The following is a 23199-nucleotide window of genomic DNA, read 5'->3' as shown; positions in this document are numbered from 1 at the left end:
AATCAAGTATTCAACTGAGCTCACAGAGCGCGAAAACACAAAGTGCAAAGTAACGGAGGGAGGAAAGGAGGAGTAGGCTAACACAACGTCAGTGTAACGGATGCCAGCCTGTGAGGCTGTGCGAGTGTACGTTGGTAAACCTCACTCCCTCTGCCTCAAGAGCTGCGCTGAACGCGCGGCCGACAGGCAGGTCTTTTAGTCGCGTGGTCAGCGCCCTCGCCTCCCATTACGAAGGTCCTGTGTTCAAGCCCCGGTGCGGGCAGGTGCGAAACAGGGCGGGCTACATCAGCAAGGGAGGTGGAAATGTCACCTAATGGTTATTGTGGACAGAAAAAGCAGAAGACATTGCAGTATGCTTTTATATGATTTATTCATAAAAGTCTGTAGCCTTGTGATAAAATACACTTTCTTTACAAGTGCGGACAATGACGTCACATTCACCCGCCAAAAACAACCTCACCTGCCGTCTTTCGGATGTTGGCGATTGTTTTCCGACGCTCGTCCTACCACAAATAACTCCCAACAACGATTGTGCCGCCCGGAGTGCTATCGTGACAGACACACAGCACCAAAACATTCAGCAGCAACACAGAAGGATTTCTAAATGGATTTATTCCCGAGGGTGAATAGTAGCTGTAACGTGTGCGCCGCTCGCTATCCGAAACGTATAAAGCACTTCCATACTTCCCACTTTTTTGACGTGGACGCGGAATAATCCGCTCACGTCAGACAATTTTAGACATTTTATGCAACAAAGGCAAATGTCATGTGTGCGTCCTGGGTGCATAAGACAATAAAAGCTCTACGGTGGCCTGTCTGGTCCAAACAAACAAAAAAACACGAGGCCAATATGTTCATTCATAACAAAAAGAGCCAATACCCTGTTGAGTTTTTAAAAAGAAAATATGTTTTTTTATTAAAATATATTAATGAAAATATATTACTTTGATTCATTAGTAAGACATTTTAAAATGAGATTATTTTTTTATTTTAATTAAGGTGACTTTGGTATTTGGAAAGAAATTCTATTGCACCTGCAGGAAATATTAAAAAGTTGTAAATCATTTGGTTGCACGGGAGGGGGGAGAATGCTGGGGCCAATCGTCGTCATCATCGCGACTTAGCATTTTATGCGAAAGCGTTTGCGCTTTGACTTGTTTGTTTTGCAATAAATAGCCACCAATTTTTTCTGCAAATAAACTCTTCTTTACAGAACAAAAATTCAATATATTTTTTTTTGCACACGAACGTGAGAAACCACGCAGACACGGATACTTTGAAAAAGCGCACGTTTCTCCCCCACCCGGTGTTAAAAACACATTCACCGACCGTTGTGCGCATCACAAACCCCACAAAGCAAACGCGGTCGACTCGGTGGCACATGATGACGCATCTGCGTGTCCATGTAAGGCGGGGGTGTCCAAACCTTCTCCTACAGCGAGGGCCACGGACTGAAAAATGAAAGGATGCAACTTTGCCACTTGGATCTTTTGTCAAATATGCTAAGAAGCGATGTGTATTTCAAGAAAAAAGTGCGTCTCAGCTTTGTCGTGGAGCTGAAAAAGCAGAAATCAACTTTATTGCCGTCTCCCCTAAAATTACAGATCTTTCCATTTTTTCCCCAAACTATTTCTATTTTCTTCTTGTAAACTTTCTTCTCATCATTTCAGCTTCATTCCCATAATATTAACTCCCCCCCCCCATCTAATTCCAAAAAATACAACTTTATTTTGTTTTGTTAGTTTCTCAAATTATGACAAAAAAACCAAGAACAAACAATTCTTTAATATTTCAACTCTATGCTACTAAAATGACTTTATTTTTCTGGTTTATTTCTTGTAAAATGTATTCTGTCACTTTTGTCTCATTAGAATACGTCTTTTTTGTCTTCATATTTTCACTGTATTCTTGTAAAATTACAGCTGCTTTTTCCATTTCTGCAGTTTTTTTTAATTTTCCAAATACCTCAACTTTCCTCTTGTAATTTTTCTTCTCGTGACTTTATTTCTATAATATTTTGATTTTATTCCCATAATATGATAACTTTCACCCAACATTAATTTCCAAAAATTACAACTTTATTTTGTTTTGTTGGTTTCGCATACTACTACTATGACTTAAAATAAATAAATAAATAAACTTTTTTTTTTTAAAATTAAATTAAATTAAAATTGTAACTCTTTTCTGATTGGAATACACATTTGTTCTCTTTATATTTGAACTTTATTCTCTTAAAATGACATGTTTTTCCATTAAAAAAAAAAAAAGGATCCAACTATTTCAATTTTCCTCTTGTAAATTTTCTTTCCCCCCCAATCTAACTTTCCAAAAATTACAACTTTATTTTGTTTTGTTAGTTTCTCAAATTATGACTTAAAAAAAAATAAAACATTTTTTCTTTAATAGTTCATCTCTATGCTTCTAAAATGACATTATTTTTCTTATTTTTTTATATTAAAATTAAATTAAAGTTTATTCTCATAAAATTGCAACTTTTTCTTGTTAGACTAAAGTTTTTTTCTCTTCATATTTTGACTTCATTCCCATATTTGACTTTATTCTTACAGCTGTTTTTTTTTTTATTTCCAGCTATTTCAGCTTTCTTGTCCATTTTCTTCTCATAATTCCAGCTTTATTCCCACAATATTTGCACTTTTTCTCCAAACTACATTTCCAAAAATTACAAGTTCATTTTGTTTAGTTGGTTTCTCATAACATTACGACCTTCAAAAAACAGATTTTTTCTTTAATATTTCAACTTAATGCTACTAAAGTGATAGCTGTTACTATTTCTCATAACAGTATGATGTTATTATTGTAAAATTACTTCAGTACTTTACTTAGTTCAATTATATTTTTCGAATGTGCCTCGGGCCGGGCCATTTAAAAACCAGCCGCAGGCCGTAAATGGCTTCTGGACGGCACTTTGGACACCCCTGGTGTCGTGATATAGCACGTGTAGCTTTCAAGTCAGCACACACTTACATGGAGCCCAGGAAACATCATGAATGGTCTTTTTAAATAGCCTCTGCGTATAAAAAGGCGCATGTGTGCCCAGTAAGTCGAGAACGTCACGTTCTGTTCTACGTGCTTTTGAACAAATCTCCGTGCGCATGGACGAGTGGCATAGAAAAGTATGTGTTTTTCAAACATCCATATTGGTGTGAAGGTGGTCTAATGGTGGAATAATATCGACAAAGCAGCAGGAAACGACACAAAAATGAGCTTTGCTTTTTTATCTTTAGATATATAGAAATGATTCCCTGTTTGATGTGCGGAAAATACCTTCTCATTTGTCACAAAATGATCGAATGTGCAACCCTGATTATTTTGTATATATAAAGTATACCTTAGAAAATTCCTTTTCAAATCTCTCTAAAACTATACATGATTTTTCGAGACGTTTGGACTATAAATACAAAGTATGTGCACTTCTTCCCTGCTATGCGTGCATAAATGCCAAATATATATAATATATATATATATTTATATTTATTTATATATATATAAATATAAATATATAAATATATAAATATATATATATATATATATATATATATATATTTTTTTTTTCCCAAACTATGATTATCATCAGTGCCCCTTTTTTGTGTGGATTATTAGGCCTGATAGTCAAATTTGACTGATAGTCTAAAACACAACAGTCTTTAGCTTCTACAAAAATAGCCACATTCGTTTTCCCCTCCTTGTTAAAAACTACACAAATATATCTTTAAAAAAAATATATCACGCTAATCCTAGCGAGTGCAAACCCTGCCATATTTGATCCGGCAGACTACGGATTGGAGTAAAAACACATTTCTACGGACAAAACCGTGTTGGAGCAAAAGAGCATCCAGTGTAGATCTGTCGGCGCGCTGTGGCGTCGCTAAGGTGCAACGATTCGGAAGGCGACTACCTGCAAAAGACCCGCTTGGCGTCTTCAGAAGACGCGTCATCGTACCACCAGACAGGAGACGCAGAGTTCCGAGGGGCCGATGCAGTCATGGTGGCAGAAGGCTCCGCATCCTTTGCACATGATCATGGCCTTCAGCCTGCAGTAGCACTTGGACTGCATGCTGTCCTCCATATCGGCACCCTCCATGAAGGCCGGCTCGTGGGACGTCTGGCTCTGGACGGCGTGGTCCAAGGAGTTCCCGGCGGGTATGGTGGTGACCGTCACGGAGAAAGACATGACACTACCGGCGTCTGACGAGGAGGGCGCGGAAGAGGCAGCGGCCCCCAGGGAGCTGTGGTTCAAAGCGTGAGGTATGGACATGCTGATAGTTCCGCCATAATGCGGCGCCGCAGGTTCCTGATGGACGGACTTCTTCTGGCGCAGGTGACCAGCGTCCTTTAGGAGCAGATATGGCTCCGATCTCCCTCGATTGCTACTGCAGAGTTCGAGTTGCTTGCGGTTGTAGGAGCTGTTGCTCTCAGTACCGGTTGCGCTATCCTCCAATCCTGGCTCGGTTTTGATGTCGGAGCGAAGCAGGATGCCCTCCGCGTCCTCACTCTTGGTTCCAGACACTCCCTGCTGCAACGTCTCCTCTTGAGCCTCGCCGTCCGCGCTTTCCCTTTTCACAGCGCACACATTTGGGATGACAGACTGGTGACACCGTTTGCTCTCCGACCCCCGGCCGTACGTGGACACATTGAGGAGGTAGTGTCCCGACATGGCGGGCCTGGGAGTCCTCTTACGAGCCAGGAAGCCCACAGAAATCCAGGGTCGGTTCAGGTGCTCCTCCCCGTGCGTGGCTTGATGGGCTTTGCAGTGCAGCGACTGGGGAGCTTGTCTCTGCTGGACTTTCCTCTCCATGAGCGTCTGTAGAATCTGCTCCTGAGTGTCCTTGTCGGGAGGTTCCCTGTGGTGTCTGGGGTGGTCAGAGAGGGAGAAGCTTTGGGTGCCGTGCTGCTGGTGCTCAGGACCTCTACCATCAACGCCTGAATAAGACATCTTCATCTTACTAGCGTGAATGTTGGCCATCTTCACGTCCATCTTGGTGAGGGGTTTTGGGAGGATCTGCTCCAAGGGGACCTCTTTTCCCTGCAGGAGCCTGGTGACCAGTGGGTTGTTAGCAGGGATACACGAGGTGGTCCGGATTGATCCAGAAAGGTTGTCCTGACACTTGGTTGAATGGACAGATGGTGCTGGCTTCTGAGGTTGAACGCTGGCTGTGCTAACACAACTACTGTCTTGTTTCCAGGGACTTGGACTGAGTGGCCCAAATGGATCTTGTGGGCAAGAAGGAGCCGCTAAACGGGCTGAGGCTTGTGGAGATGTTGGACTGAGACTCGGGGACGGCAGAGGAATGGGTTCTTTGGAGGCGGCGGCAGCTGCTGCTCGCTGTGCCCGCGCCAGCTGAGCTTTGGCCTTGATGTCGGCCAAAGTGCGAGCACCTGTACGAGCTGGCGAGGGCAGAGGGGTCCTCGGTTCCCCGTGGCTGGGCGACACGGGGACGGGAAGGATTCTTGACACAGGGATCTGCAAAGAAACAATAGCATGACGATGGATCTGCAGGATCAAGACTAAGAAGTTTAAGAGTCGATGCTGCAGTAGCTTCTTTGGGCATCTTAACATGTACGTGCGTACTTGCGACTTTCCATGATGTCATGAAGAAAAAAACCCTCCTTCCTTGTGGACATGATACCAGCCTCTGATCCGCCCCTAGCTACATGAGCCCATCCATCCATTTTCTGTGCCGGATTTGCTAATTAGGGTCAAGGGGGTATGCTGGAGCCTATCCCAGATGACTTCGGGCAAGAGACAACCAACCATTCACGCTCACATTCATTCATTCATACCTATGGACAATTGAAAGTCTCCAATTAACCTATGAATATGGGAGGAATCCCGAGTACTCGAAGAAAACGCACAGACGACTGTGTGGCCAAGATGCCGGACCACTAGTTGAGCCGACCTCACAAATATTCCCACCACTTTGTAAAAAAGCAGGCTTCGCAACACATCTTAAAATAAAGCCAGTCAGTCAGCTACAGACATGGAAGCTGTAAGTTTGACCTTTGACTTTTTCTTCAGCAAACAGGCAAACCTAGCATGATGTTGCTGTTAAATATAAATGTAATGTTAGCACTTTAGCATCACATAGCTATGCTAATGTTGCTAACGTTCGCGTCCTCCTTTCCCACTCCTTAATGTTACATTGTTGTATGTGATATATGGCATCTGCTACGTTGGACAAGTATACACTCCTGATCAAAATGTTAAGAGCAGTTGAAAAATGTCAAGAATGTACATTTTGCACTGTTGTATCTTAAGGAGGTTCTAAGTAGAGCTTAAAAATGCAAAAAGAAGAAACGGGAGCGACACAAAAAATGTCTGAGTGAGTAATTAATTGCAAACAAGCATTAAAGCGATCAAAAGTTTAATACCATAGCTAAAAAACCTAAAACCCCCCTAAAATAGAAAATAAATGTTGAAAAAAATGAGTAAGTAATGAGTAGCTGCATCTTTGTTGTTAATGAGGTGAAAAATGGGGTTGAGCGTGCTTGGTGCCAGTGTTTCCAGGAGGCTAGTGGGAATGTTGCTCCAGGTGGTGAAGATGACTTCACGCAGGGCATCCACTGTCTGGAACTGATGGCCATTTTTGTAAACTTCCCTTGCCATCCATCCCAAAATGTTCTCACTTGGATTTAGATCAGGGGAACCGAAATAGTGAGCTTATTCCTCTGGAAGAAGTCCTTTGTGAAAAAGCCAGTCATCACCACACAGACGAGGGCCTTCGGTCATGAGGGATGCCACCTGCAACATCTCCACATAGCCGGCTGCTGTTTGACGCCCCTGCACAACCTGAAGCTCCAGTGAAGGATCACAATGGCGCCCCCTCCACTGTGCCGTGTGGAAAACATCTCAGGTGGGATCTCCTTGTCATGCCAGTAACGTTGGAAGCCATCAGGTTACATTTTTCTCATCCGAGAATAAAACTTTCTCCACCTTTCAATGTCCCATGTTTGGTGCGCCCCTGCAAATTCCAAACGTTGAAGGAGACAAGACCTTTTTTCTTCTTAAAAGCCTTCTCTGGCAGATGTCTGATGGTTATTGGACTGCACTCGGCACCAGTAACAACCTTCAGTCGGGCCGAGGATGATTGCTTACTGAAAATGTCTTATATCTCACTCTCATTTCTTCTTTTTGCATTTTGAAGCTCTACTTAGAACCTCCTTAATATCCAAGAGTGCAAAATGTATTCTATATTAAAAATTCTTGCAATTTTCCAACTGGTCTTAACATTTTGATCAGGAGTGTATGTAAAATGTGGATCAAGTACACAATAGCGCTTCTTGGAGATTGCTGAAAAATAGCATAATATGGGACCTTTAAGGTGTGGACTGAAGGTGAAGAAATCAACTTGCCAACAGACCACCGCTGAACATCTTCCTACCTTGAGTGGTGGAACTCTAGGCTTGCCAGTAGACGTGGGCGTAGCGGGGCTCGGAATGGACGACACCGGGGGAGACACTGAGGAAACAGAAGACGCCACCGAGGAAACTGAGGACAAGCGTGGTCTTTTCTCTGGCATCACCTCGTCCTCCCTCACACCAGGAGACTTTCTTTTTTGCTCCTCGGGGGTCCCATCAGGCTCGGGCTTCATCTCCTCAGGAGGCTTAACCGCAGACCCCGGCTCATTCTCTTTCACCTCCAGCAGCGGGCTCGTCCTGGCAGGAGACCGAGGGAGGTCTGGTTTATTGTCTTTCTGGCTCTGCTCAGTCCGTGTCGCCGCGGGGACGTGTTCATTCTGCTTCTCGGGCACCGGGGGTGGCGATGCGTAGGTTGGAGCAGACTGAAGAGCCGCATGCATCTTGCGATCCTCGGTGTACTGGGAGCGCCTGGTCTTCATGGGCTCCAGGATGGGGAGGGACGGTTTCGGTAACTGCGTCTGTGCTGGCGCCGGCGTTGATTTTGGCGGCACACCGTCAGTCCGGTTGCGGTTCTTAGCGGCTTTCATTTCCTCCGAAGCTTTAACGGCCACCACTGGCTCCGTCTCCCATTTCAGATCCACCTTGGTCAGCTCTTTGGATTCCTCAAAGCTTAGTCCAGAACTACACAGAAAGATTTCAGGAGTCTTTTTTTTTTTTTTTTAGAAAATATGAAAGGAGATATCGCCCAGATTTTCAACCTACTTTTCACCATAGTAGCTTTCAAAGAAGGCCTCCTTCCAGTGCTCGACCTTCTTTTCCTTCTCAATCTCCTGGCGCATTCGCAGCTGCAGCTCAGGAGTGAATTCACCTGCAGGGAGAAAAGAGCCTTCAGTGAAAAAAACACAATAGGGGAACCCTCAGACTGGCTGACTCAAGTCGACATAAGCGGTTGACCGTGCATGTCAACAACAACTGAAGGGGGCACTTTTTAGTCAAAACAACACATTTTATGTTGTTAAAGCAGTCAACCGTCCACGTCGACAGTGACTTAAGCCGGCAATTTTTGGTAACATCAACACATTTTATGTCGACACAAGCGGTCGATCATGCATGTGGATGACTTTTTTTTTGTAACAAGAACACATTTAATGTCAACACAAGCGGTCGACCGTGCATGTGGACAACTTTTTGTGTCAAAAGAAGACATTTTATGTCGACAAAAGCTGACAACCGCACATGTTGACGACAACTTAAGCGAGCACTTTTTTGTAAAATGAACACATTTTATGTCTACACAAGCGGTTGAGGCCGCATGTTGACGCCGACTGAAGCGGGCACTTTTTTGCAATAATACCAACAATAATAATAATATACAATAATAATAAAAACAAGTGGTTGACCGTGCATGTCAACAACAACTTAAGTGGGCACTTTTCCGTAAAAAGAACACATTTTATGTCTTTAAAGTAGTTGACCACCCATGTCAACGGCAACTTAAGCGTGCGCTTTTTAGCAATAACAACACATTTTATGTCAGCAAAAGCGATCGAACATGCATGTTGACGACGACCTAAGCTGGTATTTTTTAGTAATAACAAGAATACATTTTATGTCGACACAAGCGCTTGACGCCGCATGTTGACGCCGACTGAAGCAGGCACTTTTTAGCAATAATAACAACACAGTTTATGTCGGCATAAGCGATCCAACGTGCATGTTGACGACGACTTAAGTGCGTACTTTTTCAGTAATAATAAAACCACATTTTATGTCAACAAAAGGGGTTGACTGTGCATCTCGACAAATTTTTAATAGCCAGAACCCATTTTATGTCGACACAAGCAGTTGACCGTGCATGTCGACGATTTTTTTAGGAATAAGAACACATTTTTGGTCGACTAAATGTGGTCGGCCGTGCATGTCGACATTGCCTTAAGTGTGCACTGTCTAGTAATAAGAACACATTTTTGGCCGACAAATGCGTGCATGTCAATAACAACTTAATAATAACAACAATAACATTTGACATGTTACGTGTTTGACGTGACAAGTGGTCGCCCGAGCATATCGACGACAACTTAAGCAGGCTCTTTTTCAGTAACATGAAGTCCACATTTTATGTCGACACAAGCGGTTGACCTTGCATGTCGACGGCAACTCGAGCGGGCACTTTTTAGTAATAATAACACATTTTACGTGTTACGTGACAAGAGTGGTCGACCGAGCATGTCGACGACGCCATTAAGTAATCGGGAGACCACATATTATGTTGACAAAAATTGCTGACCGTGCATGTCTATGTTGACTTAAGCGGGCACTTTTTAGGAATAATAATAATAACACATTTTATGTCAACGACAACTTAAGCGGGTACTTTCTAGCAATAAGAACACGGTGGACTGGGACTTGATGAGCTGGTCCACAGACAGGTTGTCGGGGTGGACTTAAGCGACTTCTGTCGCCACCATGACTCTCGGTACCGACCCTCCGCCAGCCGTTCCTTCCACGCCTGCGCTGCTGACGTGAAGAACTCGTTGTTTAAGGCAGAGCTGGTCACCTTGAGTAGGCCGTCCACGCAGGCCTGGCAAAGGAGACACGGGTATCAGTATCACACTTTGGATAGGAAACGGGTGCGGGCACTGGCGGCACCACCTGCTGGTCAACTTCAGGGAGAAGTCGCAGCAGCTTCTGCTGGCAGTCTGGCGGCAGGACGGAGAAGGTGTGCTTGTTGATGATCGCCCGCAGGTTGGTGTTGACCAAAATGGAGTCCGGCGTCTCGACGTCTATTTTACACTTGTTGCGTTTCAGGTGCCCTGTAGAGCAAAATAAACAGACAGCAAATTTACTATACCAAAAACAAAACACCAATAAAATGAAGGTTGACGGGCTTCAGCTTTACCTGCACTGAGACGACTTGACCTCTGGGAAGCTTTCCTTGGTACGACAGGCAGGCAAAGATCTTGAGAGAGGAAGAAAAATGAGATTCTTTTAGGCCTGTATCCATCACCAACTAAACATTTTTTCATGATTTCCAATCATGGAAATAAAATTTGCCTGATGTTGGATCAAACTGTCACCATCATGAAAGGGTTATGAACCAAACAAACATACATTCCTGTCACAGAAGCGCCATTAAAAAAAAAAAAAAAAAAACACTCTTAAGGCCTAAAAGACAAATGAATTTGAACCCCCACAGAGAGATATGCCGCTAAATATTGGCCCTTTCTCCTAAACACATTACAATGGTACAGCAAACTCTGTATAGTAGGGGGTCTTCTTAGCCTATTTCACTTTAATGCTTGGTTGCAATACAAATATTTTTTTGTCTCACTCCCATTTCATCTTTTTGCCTTTTGAAGTTCTACTTAGAACCTCCATAAGATCCAATAGTACAAAATGTACATTCCTTAACATTTTTCAAGTGCTCTTAAATAAAAACTCAGGAGTGTATAAGACGCCAAATGGATAGATTTGTAGTTCCTACAGTGACAAGAGTACACAAGCGTCCTACTGAGAAGGAAACTACAAAAAATGAGCTCCAGAACAAGCATTCTTGTTCTGACCGCATTATATGTATTCTTTGAGGGCAGGCTCACTGTGCCACGTGTTGTATGCACAGCATACGCATATACAAGTACTACTCACCAGTTTTGGCAGTGATATTGTCAGCCATATCTTTGATAGTCTTCAGAAGCAGTCTGGAACTGGAGGTGGTTGGCATCACCCCCTGTCTGCGCTGGTTCCTCTGTTGCTGTTGCTTCAAGGCCTACAAATCAAAAAAACAAAACCGATGTAGGAAAAAAAAAATGTGTGAAAGCGTGTACGTAACCCGCTGTTCTCCAACAATGAATCACTCCCTCCAGCCACTCTGCCCACTTAACTAACAGCTAAATGACAATGACAAAGGCTTGCGTAACGCCAGCACCAATCACACAAGTTGGAAGCTGAAATCTCCTCGGCGGCACAGATGGACTGAATTACGATGTGCGCCCTGGAGTGAAACTTCATTATGAAACGCGCGCGCGCACACACACACACACACACACACACACACACACACACACACACACACACACACACAAAAAAGCAGCAGACAGCAGAGGAAAATGCTGATCGGGGGGATTACGAGGACATGGATGCTGTTTTCTATTTAATTGTATTTGTGCCACACAGAGGACAGGTGTCCATGTGACCAATGGAATATATGCACATAGTCCTCTAAATAATAGGAATATGGTTGAGACTTGTAATATGCCTTGACAGGTGTGGTAATGTTCGCACACAGAATAAAAAGGGTTGTTCTTGTCACAGACAAACGACAGCAATAGTCATAAAACAACCCCAGCTGAGTCATAGCGGTGCACTTTGTACATGACAGCGTGAGTCTCCTCACTTGCGCTTCTCAAACATCTTTGTTGCAAAATAGATACTTTTTCCACAAGCAGAAGTGCGCGAGTTTGAGCCCTACCTGTTTGAGCGCTTTCTTGCTGTGCTTCTGCGAGGGTGAGATGAGCTTGGCAGCGGGCACGGAAGGCGACGAGCACCGAGGCTGGGGAGGCGACGACGGCGGCTGAGACTGCAGCTTGGAGGGAACTATTAGGATGCACAAAAGACAGATGTTACAAAATACACTTCCTGAGGGCGGTGCGCCCACTGTAACGCGTCGCTCTTTTTGTTGTGATGAAACTGGAACTGCCACCGAGCACAATGGAGGCAGATGGGATTACTTTGCAACAATGCAACTCAAGTAAATGCGGTCAGTTGGACGATTGTGAGGAACAATCTCTGCAGGCGTGTTTTTTTCTTTGTTTGAGACTTTGTGTTCCTTTGCAAAATGTGCAGCTCATTCTGAAACTGTCATCTGGTATTCTGACATATTGGACTGCTTCTTTGAGAACGTCTCAAAGGTGAGGTCACCGACACAACGGCAACGATACTGCAGGGATGTCACGCTGTTTCCTTGATGTCATCCCCCATATCAGTCCATTCTCCTGAAAAAGCATATCGGCATACGACGATAAATGCCTTTCAACAACGATCACAAAAGCCGATCACATCTGACTTGTACTCCTGCAGCATGCGGCCTGTAGTGAGCCTCTCCCGCCCGCTTTCCTTCACACTGCGCGGGCATGCCAAACCGAAAACAAAAATGTCTGCCATGTGGAACTCACCTGCTGTTTGTGAAAGTGAGTTGTGAGTTTTTGAGGCTCACGGTGTGATCATCAGTGAAACGGCAGCCAATGTAGCCAAAACGCTGGGCAACACTGGCCCGTATGTGCGTACAGTCAGAAGTCTAAAGCAAATAACCTGAAAAGTAACTGAATTTATCAGACTATACGACTAGCCTCTCTCAGCAGTGCTCTGTCAGTTGGAGCCCCGCTGCTAGAACGCCATCAAACTATGTACTCTCACATCCAAAGTCTCTTTAAAGAAGGCGTCTCGTCCTCTGTAAGTTTCACCAGTGATATACAGTATGTTCTCTTGAAAAAGTAAGTCAAATATGTTTGTGTCTAAATGAAGGTGATTTTATGGTTCCCTTTTTCATATCATGGAGCCCCTAGGTTCCCAAAGTAGGGTACGTGTATCGTCAGGGGTACACCAATTTTCAAGGGGGTATGTGAATAAAAAGGAAAAACAATTAGCGCTTAACACTCACAATTACGAGTGTGCCTGAACGCCTCACAGCGCAAGGAGAATGAAGCAGAAAGGAGACAGATCATGAAGTTTTCATTGCTTTGAGTGAATCATATGAACAAATAAGTACGTTTGATGATTATTTGGTGCATTAAGAGTAGGCCTGTCACCCTAAATTTTGCTGGTTGATAATTGTGCTAAAATATATCGACGATAATCGATCATTTCGACCTTTTTTTTTTAACCATATTGTCATTTGGTTTATTATTATTCAGTGATCATTTTGTCATGTGACATTTGGCACTTAAGCATCGTGTACCGGAGGCACAGAAGCCGCCTACTAGAACACTCACAACGTCACAGACCAATCCTACTCATGGTGTCAAAAGAACTACACACAGCAACGCAATGGGTGGATAAAAACAGCCAAGACAGTGAGCTAAAACGCAGTGTGCTGATATCTCCCAGGCAATTCCTACTGTTGGCTTTTCAACCGCATGAAAGGTTGCATTTCTTTTGCAATGTAGCGAGCGACACTGTGAACGCGTACCATTTCGCGATATTTCGTTTAATATTTACTCCGCCGATCAAACGCCTCAATAAGCGTTGACTGTCGGGAAGAAGGCTTTGCTTCACATCCACACTGGAACTGTGGCATCCGGCTTAGAAACGATTACTTTCGTGCCTTCATTCATATTCGCGTCTGCTAGCTAACTGCTCGCACTCCGTGTACGTAGCCCCGCCTCCACTACTGGGACAAAGAGGCTAAATAAATGGGAAGATGCTCGCTCTCTTCTGTGTTCATTTCATATGGAGCCAATGCACACAGACACAAGCAGAGTGAACCCTCCTGTCATCCAGCCTGTGTGCCACAGAGAGAATAACACATGGAGCAGACGCGCATGCACGTAAAGGCAATCTATCCAGGGATCATAGTTATTATCCTGTTTTGTTTTTTTTTAATCGTTTGATAAATCGATATCCATTATGGTGACAGGCCTAATTAAGAGCGTTAAATCTTGAAGATTTCTTTTTTATTGGTGTTGCAATCCCCACACGGCGCAGCGGTGACAACCCGTCACTGCGAGTGGCAATTTCCTTGAAAATGAGGCTTTATCGTTAGTTGTACATATTTTTATACTTTGGATACTGCTTTATCGTGATTGTTGAACTTTGTCCTTCAGTTTGGTATGAAATACCGTAAATGAATCTTCTGTTCGTGGAGGACAACGGGGAGGAGTAAAATACTACATCAGGAGCAATATGTTTTAACAACAATACAAAAGCGCTACAGCCGAGCAGCGCCAGCACGAGGCATGGTCAAAGGGGTGAATTATGCGTGAGTCACTTCATCATTTCTTGTGTCTAACCTAGTAGATTCTAACGAGTAATTTGAACTTTGAGAGTGTTTAAACAAGAGAGAAATGTGAGAAAATATTAATGCCTGTCTGAGAAAAGTGTAAAAAAAAAAAAAAAGTATGGTGATGGGTTTTACAACTTTAAATCATATATAACAATTAAAGTTGTATAACAGTAAAGTTGGCTACTTCGCGAATTTCAATTATTGTGGGCTATTTAGGGAACCTGTCCCCCGCAATAAATCAGGGAGCACTGTAAAGCGTTTACTCTCCACTGAACAAGCAACAAACACTTAACGTCTCAGTTGCTAACAACAATCACATGACCCGGAAACGGAAGTTTGTAGACTGGTGTGACCTGCCACTATGAAATAATAAAGTTTCTTTTTTTTTTTTTTTTTTACTAATAAAGTATTTGTTGTGTTGTGACTTGAGTTGCAGGATTAGCCACAGTAGACTGCATGGAGACCAACTATTTATTTATTTATTACTTAAAAAAAAAAAAAAAAATCGGTTATTTATTTTAAATACATATGTTCCCCTTTCATTGTGTTACATTATGTGGTTTAAAGATGACTGTTTTGAATTGACTTTTTTTCTCTTTTCAATAAAGATATTTCAAAATTTTAGAGCTGCAATTACAGTGATGTGAAAAAGTGTTTGCTCCTTTCCTGATTTCTTTTTTTTTTTTTGCAATGTTTCAGATCATCTAACAAATGTAAATATCAGTCAATGACAACACAACTCAACACAAATTGCAGTTTTTAAATGAAACTTTTTATTATTAAGGGAGAAAAACAACTGAAATCAAGCGTTTGTGATAACTTGCAATGAGTCTCTTCCAGCGCTGGGGAGGAATTTTGCACAATTGCTGTCATTCAGCCACATTGGAGGCTTTTCCTTGTGAAGGTCATACCACAGAATCTGAATAGGATTCAGGTCAGGACTTGGACTAGACCACTCCAAAGTCTTCAGCCATTCAGAGGTGGACTTGCTGGTGTGTTTTGGATCATTGTCCTGCTGCAGAACCCTTCATGGTTCCATTTATCACAGCAAGTCTTCCAAGTCCTGAAGCAGCAAAACAGCCCCAGACCATCACACTACCACCACATTTTACTGTTGGTATGATGTTCTTTTTCTACATTTACGCCAGATGTAATGGGACACATTCCAAAAAGTTCAACTTTTGAGTATTTTCCCAAAGGTGTTGGGGATCATCAAGATGTTTTCTGGCAAAAGTGAGACGAGCCTTAATGTTGTTTTTATTCAGTAGTGGTTTTGGTCTTGGAACTCTGCCATGCAGGCCGTTTTTGCCCAGCATCCTTCTTATGGTGGAGTCATGAACACTGACCTTAACTGAGGCAAGTGAGGCCTGCAGTTCTTTGGATGTTATTGTGGGGTCTTTTGTGACCTCTCGGATGAGTCGTTGCTGCGCTTTTGGGGTCGTTTTGGTTGGCCGGCCACTCCTGGGAAGGTTCACCACTGTTCCGTGTTTTCGCCATTTGTGGGTAGTGGCTCTCACTGTGGTTGGCTGGAGTTCCACAGCTTTAGAAATGGCTTTATAACCTTTTCTAGATTGATAGATCTCAATTCATCTCATGTTTTAACAGGGGGGCAATCACTTTTTCACACAGGGCCATGTAGGTTTGGATGTTTTTTCTCCCTTAATAATAAAAAGTTTCATTTAAAAACTGCATAAAGTGTACAGTTGTGTTGTCATTGACTCATATTTACGTTTGTTTGATGATCTGAAACATTTAAGTGTGACAAACATGCAAAGAAATAAGGAATCAGGAAGAGGGCAAACACGTTTTCACGCCACTGTCTCTCTTTCGGTGGTATTTCAGCTCCATGACGGCATCTGTTTCGATGGCAAACTTGCAGTTTCTAACACAGTACCATAAATACAACAAATTGTGCAGCTCAGCCACACAGCTGTTTAGTGAGGTTACTTGCACAGTGCATAATGAGGAAGTGGTCGGGGGTCATTAACAGCAAATAGAGTTTCCTCTTTGGACCGTCGGTGGCTCTACTTTCCATTATCTACTTTTGTGCACCTAAATAAGAAAATGTAGTAAAATTGCATGCAGACGGTGGGCCATACCTCCTCGCATCCACTTTCTTCTCTGGCCTTCCCGATAAGCGCTGTTGTTGCTGTTTTCCGTGCTTCGGGAGTCGGAGAGGTTGTCACTGCTGTCGTCAGACCCCTCCTCAGTCAGCTCCTTTGCCACATCGGAGATGTCCTTCTAGGGAAGACAAAGCAGGTTGCGGCAGGTCCGTTGCCCACCATTTTTGTCCAACTGACCTTTAACGTGTACACGCCCATCCTGCCCGGAACCTTGTAGAACATCCCCTCCTCCCCACGGGAGTTTGTGTGCAACATTGCGTTCAGGCATGCCAACGGCGACGTTCCGCTGAGGACGAGAGTGAATTACACATCATGCGTGAATCGCAAACACTGGTGCAGTTTTGATTATTGACATGAAGTCTATTGCACCACTGAAAACAACAATACAGTTGTCCCTTGCAATACCACGATTCAATTATCGCTCCTTCGCTATATCGCGCTTTTTCAGAAATTAATCAATAATAGCTGTTTGGTGGTAGACTACTGTCTGTTATAAGTCAAAACATATAGAAATACAAGTGATATGTCGTATTCTGCTCACTCGGCGGCAGTAGTGACACAAAACATTGAGACATTACAGTACCTTAACACTGCATCGTCATGAAGTCAGCCATGGCATGTTCAACATGATGACAGTGAAAAACAGTTCTCCTCCCATTACGTAAGGAAGTGATACGTTTTTGGCTTCTTAAGCTTAAAAGAAATACATTTGAGGCTAATTGGTTATCTTGCTAGCTCACTGGCTAGCGGCCGTCTCTCGTCCCTGAAGCATAAGTGTTGCAATGTGGTGTAAACAATGAATAACAGCAGTGTAATAGGGGTGTTATTTCACATCTGCAGGGCTCTAATAATGTTAAAAACCATATTTAGAAAAGCCTAGTGACCATGAGACAATGAGAAATCTTGTCACGCTTCAATCTCGTGAGACCTTGTGGCACCCCTACTAATTTGCATAATTTGTCATGACGCATTTGCATGTAATTGTAATGGATGCTGCAGGGGAGAGGAATAACATTGTAGGAGAGACAAAAAAGTAAAAAAAAAAAAAAAACAAACATGAAAAGCAAAACAAATACAAAATAATTATTGTCTGGCGTTTTTTTACATCACAGTCAAGACAGAGCCGTGGAGTGAATTTCCGCAAAGCAGGGTCCCTTCTTTATAAATGAAATATTTTCTTAGTTAGAGCATAGAAAGCCTGTTTAACTACCTTCCAAATATGTTTTTTTAACATTATTAGAGCCCTCTAGAGATTAAATAACACCCCATAGTCACTTTCACATTTCTATTACCAATACAGTAGACATAACAAGAGAAAATAAGACACTTAGGACATAGAAAACCTCTTTCCGACCTTCTAAATACAGATTTTAACATTATTAGAGGCTTTAGGAATGAAATAACACCCTTATAGTCACCTTTACGCTTCTATTGCCCAATATAGTAGACAAATTAAGGGAAAATGTAATGTGGTGCTGTAAATGTGTTTTGATGCTAGGAAAGCAGAGTGGCGGGCGGACGTAGTAACGTCACAGGTTCAGAGTTGACTTTTATTTTGGCATGGTTTACGGCCACAATAGTAGCCCCTCTCCATACTCTTTTTCCAAAAAGCAACTAGCGACAAATCCAGCGAAGAGACTTCTGGTGGCTCCGACATGAAAGCGCGTATCCACAACCGCACATCCAGCTCAAGAATTGTGAGCACTGGGACCCCACAGGGGTGTGTGCTGAGTCCGCTCCTCTACACGCTCTTCACCTACGATTGCGTGGCCTCCCAGAACAACACCAGCATCATTAAATTTGCGGATGACACTACAGTCATCGGACTGATCACTGGTGGTGTTGAAACATCATACAGAAGAGAGGTGGCGGACCTCATAGCTTGGTGTCGTGATAACAATCTCCTTCTCAATACAGATAACACTAAAGAGATGATCATCGACCCAAGAACAAGGGAAAAGGAGCCGCATAGACCCCTGTTTATTGATGAGACTGAGGTTGAGAGGGTGAAAACCTTCAAGTTCCTTGGCACACACATCAGCGAGGACCTCACCTGGTCTCACAACACCCAACAAATTCTGAAGAAGTCCCAAAGGAGACTGTACTTCCTGAGAAGACTGAGGAAATTTGCCATGTCCACCACAATCCTGAGTTGCTTCTACAGATGCACTATGGAAAGTGTCCTTACCGCCTCCATCACTGTTTGGTACGGTAACTGTACAACACGTGATAGGAAGGCACTCCAGCGGGTGATCAAGACCTCACAGAACATTGTTGGGGCAGCCCTCCCCTCACTGCAAGACATTTATAAAACTAGAGTCCTACGCAAAACACACAACCTCATCAAGGACAGCACACATCCACAACACTCATTATTCACACTCCTACCGTCAGGCAGACGCTACAGGAGTTTCAAGTCCAGGACCACAAGGCTGGCAAACAGCTTTTACCCACAGGCCATCAAGCTTCTCAACGAAGCACTCGCACACGCCGCACGCAACACATGCACACACTCATAGCACTTTATTTATTTATTTATATCTGTATTAATGTCTCTTCTGTTGTTGTTGCTTAATTTATTGGTATATATGTTTATGTGTTTATGTTTCTTATGTTCTTATTCTTTCTTGTGTTTTCTTTCTTTTCTTGGGAGAATGAACAGAATAAGATTTTCATTGCATGGTATAACTGCTGTTTTACCATGCACATGACAATAAAACTCTCTTGAATCTTGAATCTTGAATCGCTCTTCTCAAAATGCAGCGTGTGTTGCTGTAGGCATATTTTTGCGACATACAAAAAAAAAAAGCAAATCAACACACAGCTTTTTGTTTCCGTGAATATTAAGTAGCTGCTACAAGCGCTAACACAATCATTGATGATTTGTTTATGAGGAAAAAGCAATGTTTCTTAATATCGTCTTTATGCACGACAGAATTGAACAAACGACACGTGAGCGTTAGTAACATGCAAAAAGTGAGTTTTTTACATATGTGTGGGCTGAGAGGGTGGTGGGGGACTAATGTGTTCTTACCTTCTGGATGAAAACAGTGACAACAAAACCAAAAAAAGAAAAAAAATGAAACAATTAGAAAAGCATTCAAGGATGACGTGAACAAGTTTAAAGGAAATCAGTTACAGAGAAAGCTTCGGTGACAACAGCACAAGCTGATACATACTCTACACGGACATGTTGTTTCACCTTATTTCCTTAAGTCGTTCTCTTTGGATCACCTGCAGGATTTCTTTATGGCTCATGGGCGTGTTGGGGTATTTCTCCAGGACCTGCAACAACAAAAAAAGTATTCACAAGAGCAAATGCAATTTTTCAAAAGCAACTGATCATTATTTAAAATAACACCAGCATTATAATGATGCTATGCAGCTCTGCACCATTGCAACTACCACAGTAATAAACACTGAAATAAATGAATACGTGAGCATTATTAGCCCTTTCACCGCTCACATAATAGCTACAATTTTCTGGACGTGGTTACATTATATTAGATTGCAATAACTGTAATAGTCCCAATGTGCCACACAAGATCATATTTAAAGTGCATTGTTTACAACAGTAATACACTCCTGATCAGAATTTTAACACCAGTTGAAAAAATTGCAAGAATTTTTCATTTTTCACTGTTGGATCTTAAGGAGATTCAAAATGAAAAAAAAAAAAGAAATGGAGTGAGACAAAACATTTATTGCAAGAAAGCACAAAAGTGAAATAGGCTGTTCACCGGCTGATCAAAAGTTTAAGACCAGCTAACCCCCCCCCCCCCCCAAATAGAAATAAAATGTTGAAAAAAAGGAGTGAGTAATGAGTATCTTCACCATTCTTGTTAATGAGGTGAAAAATGGGTTTGGGCGTGCTTGGTGCCAGTGTGTATGTATGTATGTACTTTATTTATCCCACAGCGGGGAAATTTACTTGTTACAGCAGCAAGACAAGTAAAGAGAACAGTGTCTACAACATGGTTCAGGTGGTGCAGGTGTTGTAGAGCCTGACAGCGGTCGGTATGAAGGACCTGCGGAACCTCTCCTTCTTACACCGTGGGTGTAACAGTCTGGTGCTGAAAGAGCTGCCCAGGGAAACAACAGTGTCATGTAGCGGGTGAGAGGTGTTGTTCATGATGGATGTCAGCTTAGCCAACATCCTTCTCTCCCCCACTTCCTCCACGGAGTCCAGAGGACCGTCCAGGACAGAGCTAGCTCGCCTGATCAGTCTATTTATCCTGCTCCTGTCCCTGTCCGTGCTGCCCCCTCTCCAGCAGCCCACAGCATAGAAGATGGCTGAGGCCACCACAGAGTCATAAAAGGTCCGTAAAAGAGTCCTGCACACACCAAAGGACCTCAGTCTCCTCAGCAGGTGGAGGCGACTCTGGCCCTTCTTGTAGAGGGCGTGGGTGTTGACGGACCAGTCCAGCTTGTTGTTAAGGTGAACACCCAGGAATTTGTAGCTGTCTACCAACTCTATGTCCGCTCCCTGGATGTTCACCGGTGTAAAGTGAGACTCAAATCTGTTAAAAAACAGATTGAGTTCATCTGCCCAGATCTTGTCCCCACTGGCTTGGTCTCTCCCCACTCCTTTGCCATGGCCTGTGATGGTCTGCAGGCCTCTCCAGACTTCCCTGGCATTATTCTCCTCCAGCCGCTTCTCCAGTTTCCTCCTGTAGCAGTCCTTCCCCTTCCTGATCTTGTGCCGGAGTTCCCTCTGGACTCTGCACAGATCCTCCTTGTCCCCCGAGTTGAAGACCCTCTTCTTCTTGTTCAGCAGGGCCTTGATCTCAGAGGTCACCCAGGGTTTGTTGTTGGGAAAACACCGCACCAACTTGGAGGGCACAGTGTTCTCCACACAGAAGTTTATATAGTCTGTGATGCAGTGTGTCATGCTGTCAACGTCACTGCCATGGGGACTACAGAGCGCTTCCCAGTCTGTTGTCTGGAAGCAGTCTCTGAGCCTAGCACTGCTCTCCTCAGACCACTGCTTCACAGGCCTCTTCACAGGGGGTTGTCTATTCACTACTGGAGTGTAGTCTGTGACGAGATGGACGAGGTTGTGATCAGAACGACCACAGTGAAACCAGTGTTTCCAGGAGGCTAGTGGGAATGTCGCTCCAGCTGGTGAAGATGGCTTCACGCAGGGCATCCACTGTCTGGAACTGATGTCCATTTTTGTAAACTTCCCTTGCCATCCATCCCCAAATGTTCTCCATAAGATTTAGATCAGGGGAACACACAGGGAGTGAGCTTATTCCGCTGGAAGAAGTCCTTTTGTGAAGTGCAGCGTTGTCCTGTTGAAAAAGAAATCTTTTTTGCCTTTGCCATCAAGGGATCATGACAGTGTGAATACCTGACATTAAATCACACTCAATACACATTTTTGCCAACATTTTGCCTTTTAAAGGCCGTGCTCTTAAACTTTTGATTAGCTGATGAACAGTCTATTTCAGGTCAATGCTTGTTTGCAATAAATTGCTTACTCATTTTTTTGTCTCACTCCCATTTCTTCTTTTCGCATTTTGAAGCTCTACTTAGAACCTCCTTAACATCCAACAGTGCAAAATGTATATTCATGCAATTTTTCTACTGCTCTTATACAAACGTAACGTCAGCAATGTTCACATGTCAGTGTCGTTTCGCAACACCACGGTATGCATTTTAATAACAATATCTGCACTAAAATAACAATATACAGCGTTTTGGGGAGTGTCATCGCGTTTTAGCGGCAAGCGTTAGCAAAATAACTTCTTTACAGTGCAGGTGCTAGCATGCTATGCTAGCTTGGCTCCCATTGCTATGTTGCTTTACACTTGTTGACAAAATACGTCTCGAAAGAGCGCGTTTAGGTACAATAAGAACTTTATTTGGTAGCTAACATGACTTCTGAGGTAAGTAACACTCCATCCAAGGAGGCGGTGAACTCTTAAATAACAACTGTCACACGACCCAAGTGGGCTCGGTCGAGCGTAGAGCTACAGAGAGGGCAGCCAGCTCAGTGACGCCTTGCTTGGTACCGTCTTCGCGGCTTCCGCCCACGTCCTCCCCTTCTTTTTCTTCTGCTTCTCCCTCATGGCGGCCGTCGTGCTTGTCAAAAGCCTCGCTCGTCTGTTAGTAAAAATGTCGCCTCGGTCGCCGATTAGGCCTCATTCTGTCCGCCATATTGGATTTTTTTTCTTTTGCTGTAAGAGAGGTCACGTGAGCGCCGCCAAGGCAACGTGACGTCACGCTACAGCACACGCATCGCGTCGAACTCTCGCGTGACTTTCTAACGTTTGTCGGTCAACAAGCTTGGGCTAGCACAAACACCAAAGCCCGCTGCAGTGAAAAAGGGCTATGTGACTCCTTTCCAGTGACGGGGAAACTTTATTCCGTTTACTGAGTAGAGTTCTTTTGTGTCAGTTCTGAAGTGAATCGCGTTCCCGGGTCACGACAGCCCTCAGAGAGCGCATGGGCAGAGACCACTGATCTGTGGCAGAGACTCGCACAAGTGAAAAAGCTTGCACCCTTGAGTCAGTGTGAAACTTGCCGGCTGAGCGAGTTAAATCGTTCGTTTTGTCGGGTCTTCGACGCAGCTCGGGTAGGAAAGGAAGGCAGAGTTGACTAGAGGGCAACCGGAACTGTTGCTTTTACCACGACAACAGCTGCACAAGTGGAGACATGTTAATGGCTTTCCTTGTTTAATTTAACTCGCGGTGACGG

General features: G+C 43.5%; 1 protein-coding gene across 2 annotated transcripts; it reads right to left on the bottom strand.

Moving 5' to 3' along the window:
* Positions 1–353: 353 nt before the first annotated feature.
* On the bottom strand, positions 354–22684 carry asxl2 (ASXL transcriptional regulator 2). Of its 2 annotated transcripts, none has more exons than XM_054795580.1 (12): positions 22515–22684; positions 19700–19782; positions 16675–16783; positions 16474–16615; positions 11846–11970; positions 11023–11143; positions 10277–10336; positions 10030–10190; positions 9862–9958; positions 8140–8245; positions 7401–8058; positions 354–5482 (listed from the first exon to the last, which is right to left on the bottom strand). In XM_054795580.1, exons 1-12 carry the CDS (start codon positions 22569–22571, stop codon positions 3953–3955), a joined length of 3249 nt encoding a protein of 1082 aa, XP_054651555.1. In that variant the 5' UTR covers positions 22572–22684; the 3' UTR covers positions 354–3952. The 2 variants fall into 2 exon arrangements, with proteins under 2 accessions (XP_054651555.1, XP_054651556.1); XM_054795581.1 differs by having other exon boundaries at positions 16474–16612.
* Between the last annotated feature and the right edge of the window lie 515 nt (positions 22685–23199).

This window comes from Dunckerocampus dactyliophorus, chromosome 13, assembly GCF_027744805.1.
Source record: "Dunckerocampus dactyliophorus isolate RoL2022-P2 chromosome 13, RoL_Ddac_1.1, whole genome shotgun sequence".
Lineage (NCBI taxonomy): Eukaryota > Metazoa > Chordata > Actinopteri > Syngnathiformes > Syngnathidae > Dunckerocampus > Dunckerocampus dactyliophorus.
Note: the sequence above shows the minus strand (reverse complement) of the source record. Positions and strands in the feature narration are given on the sequence as shown.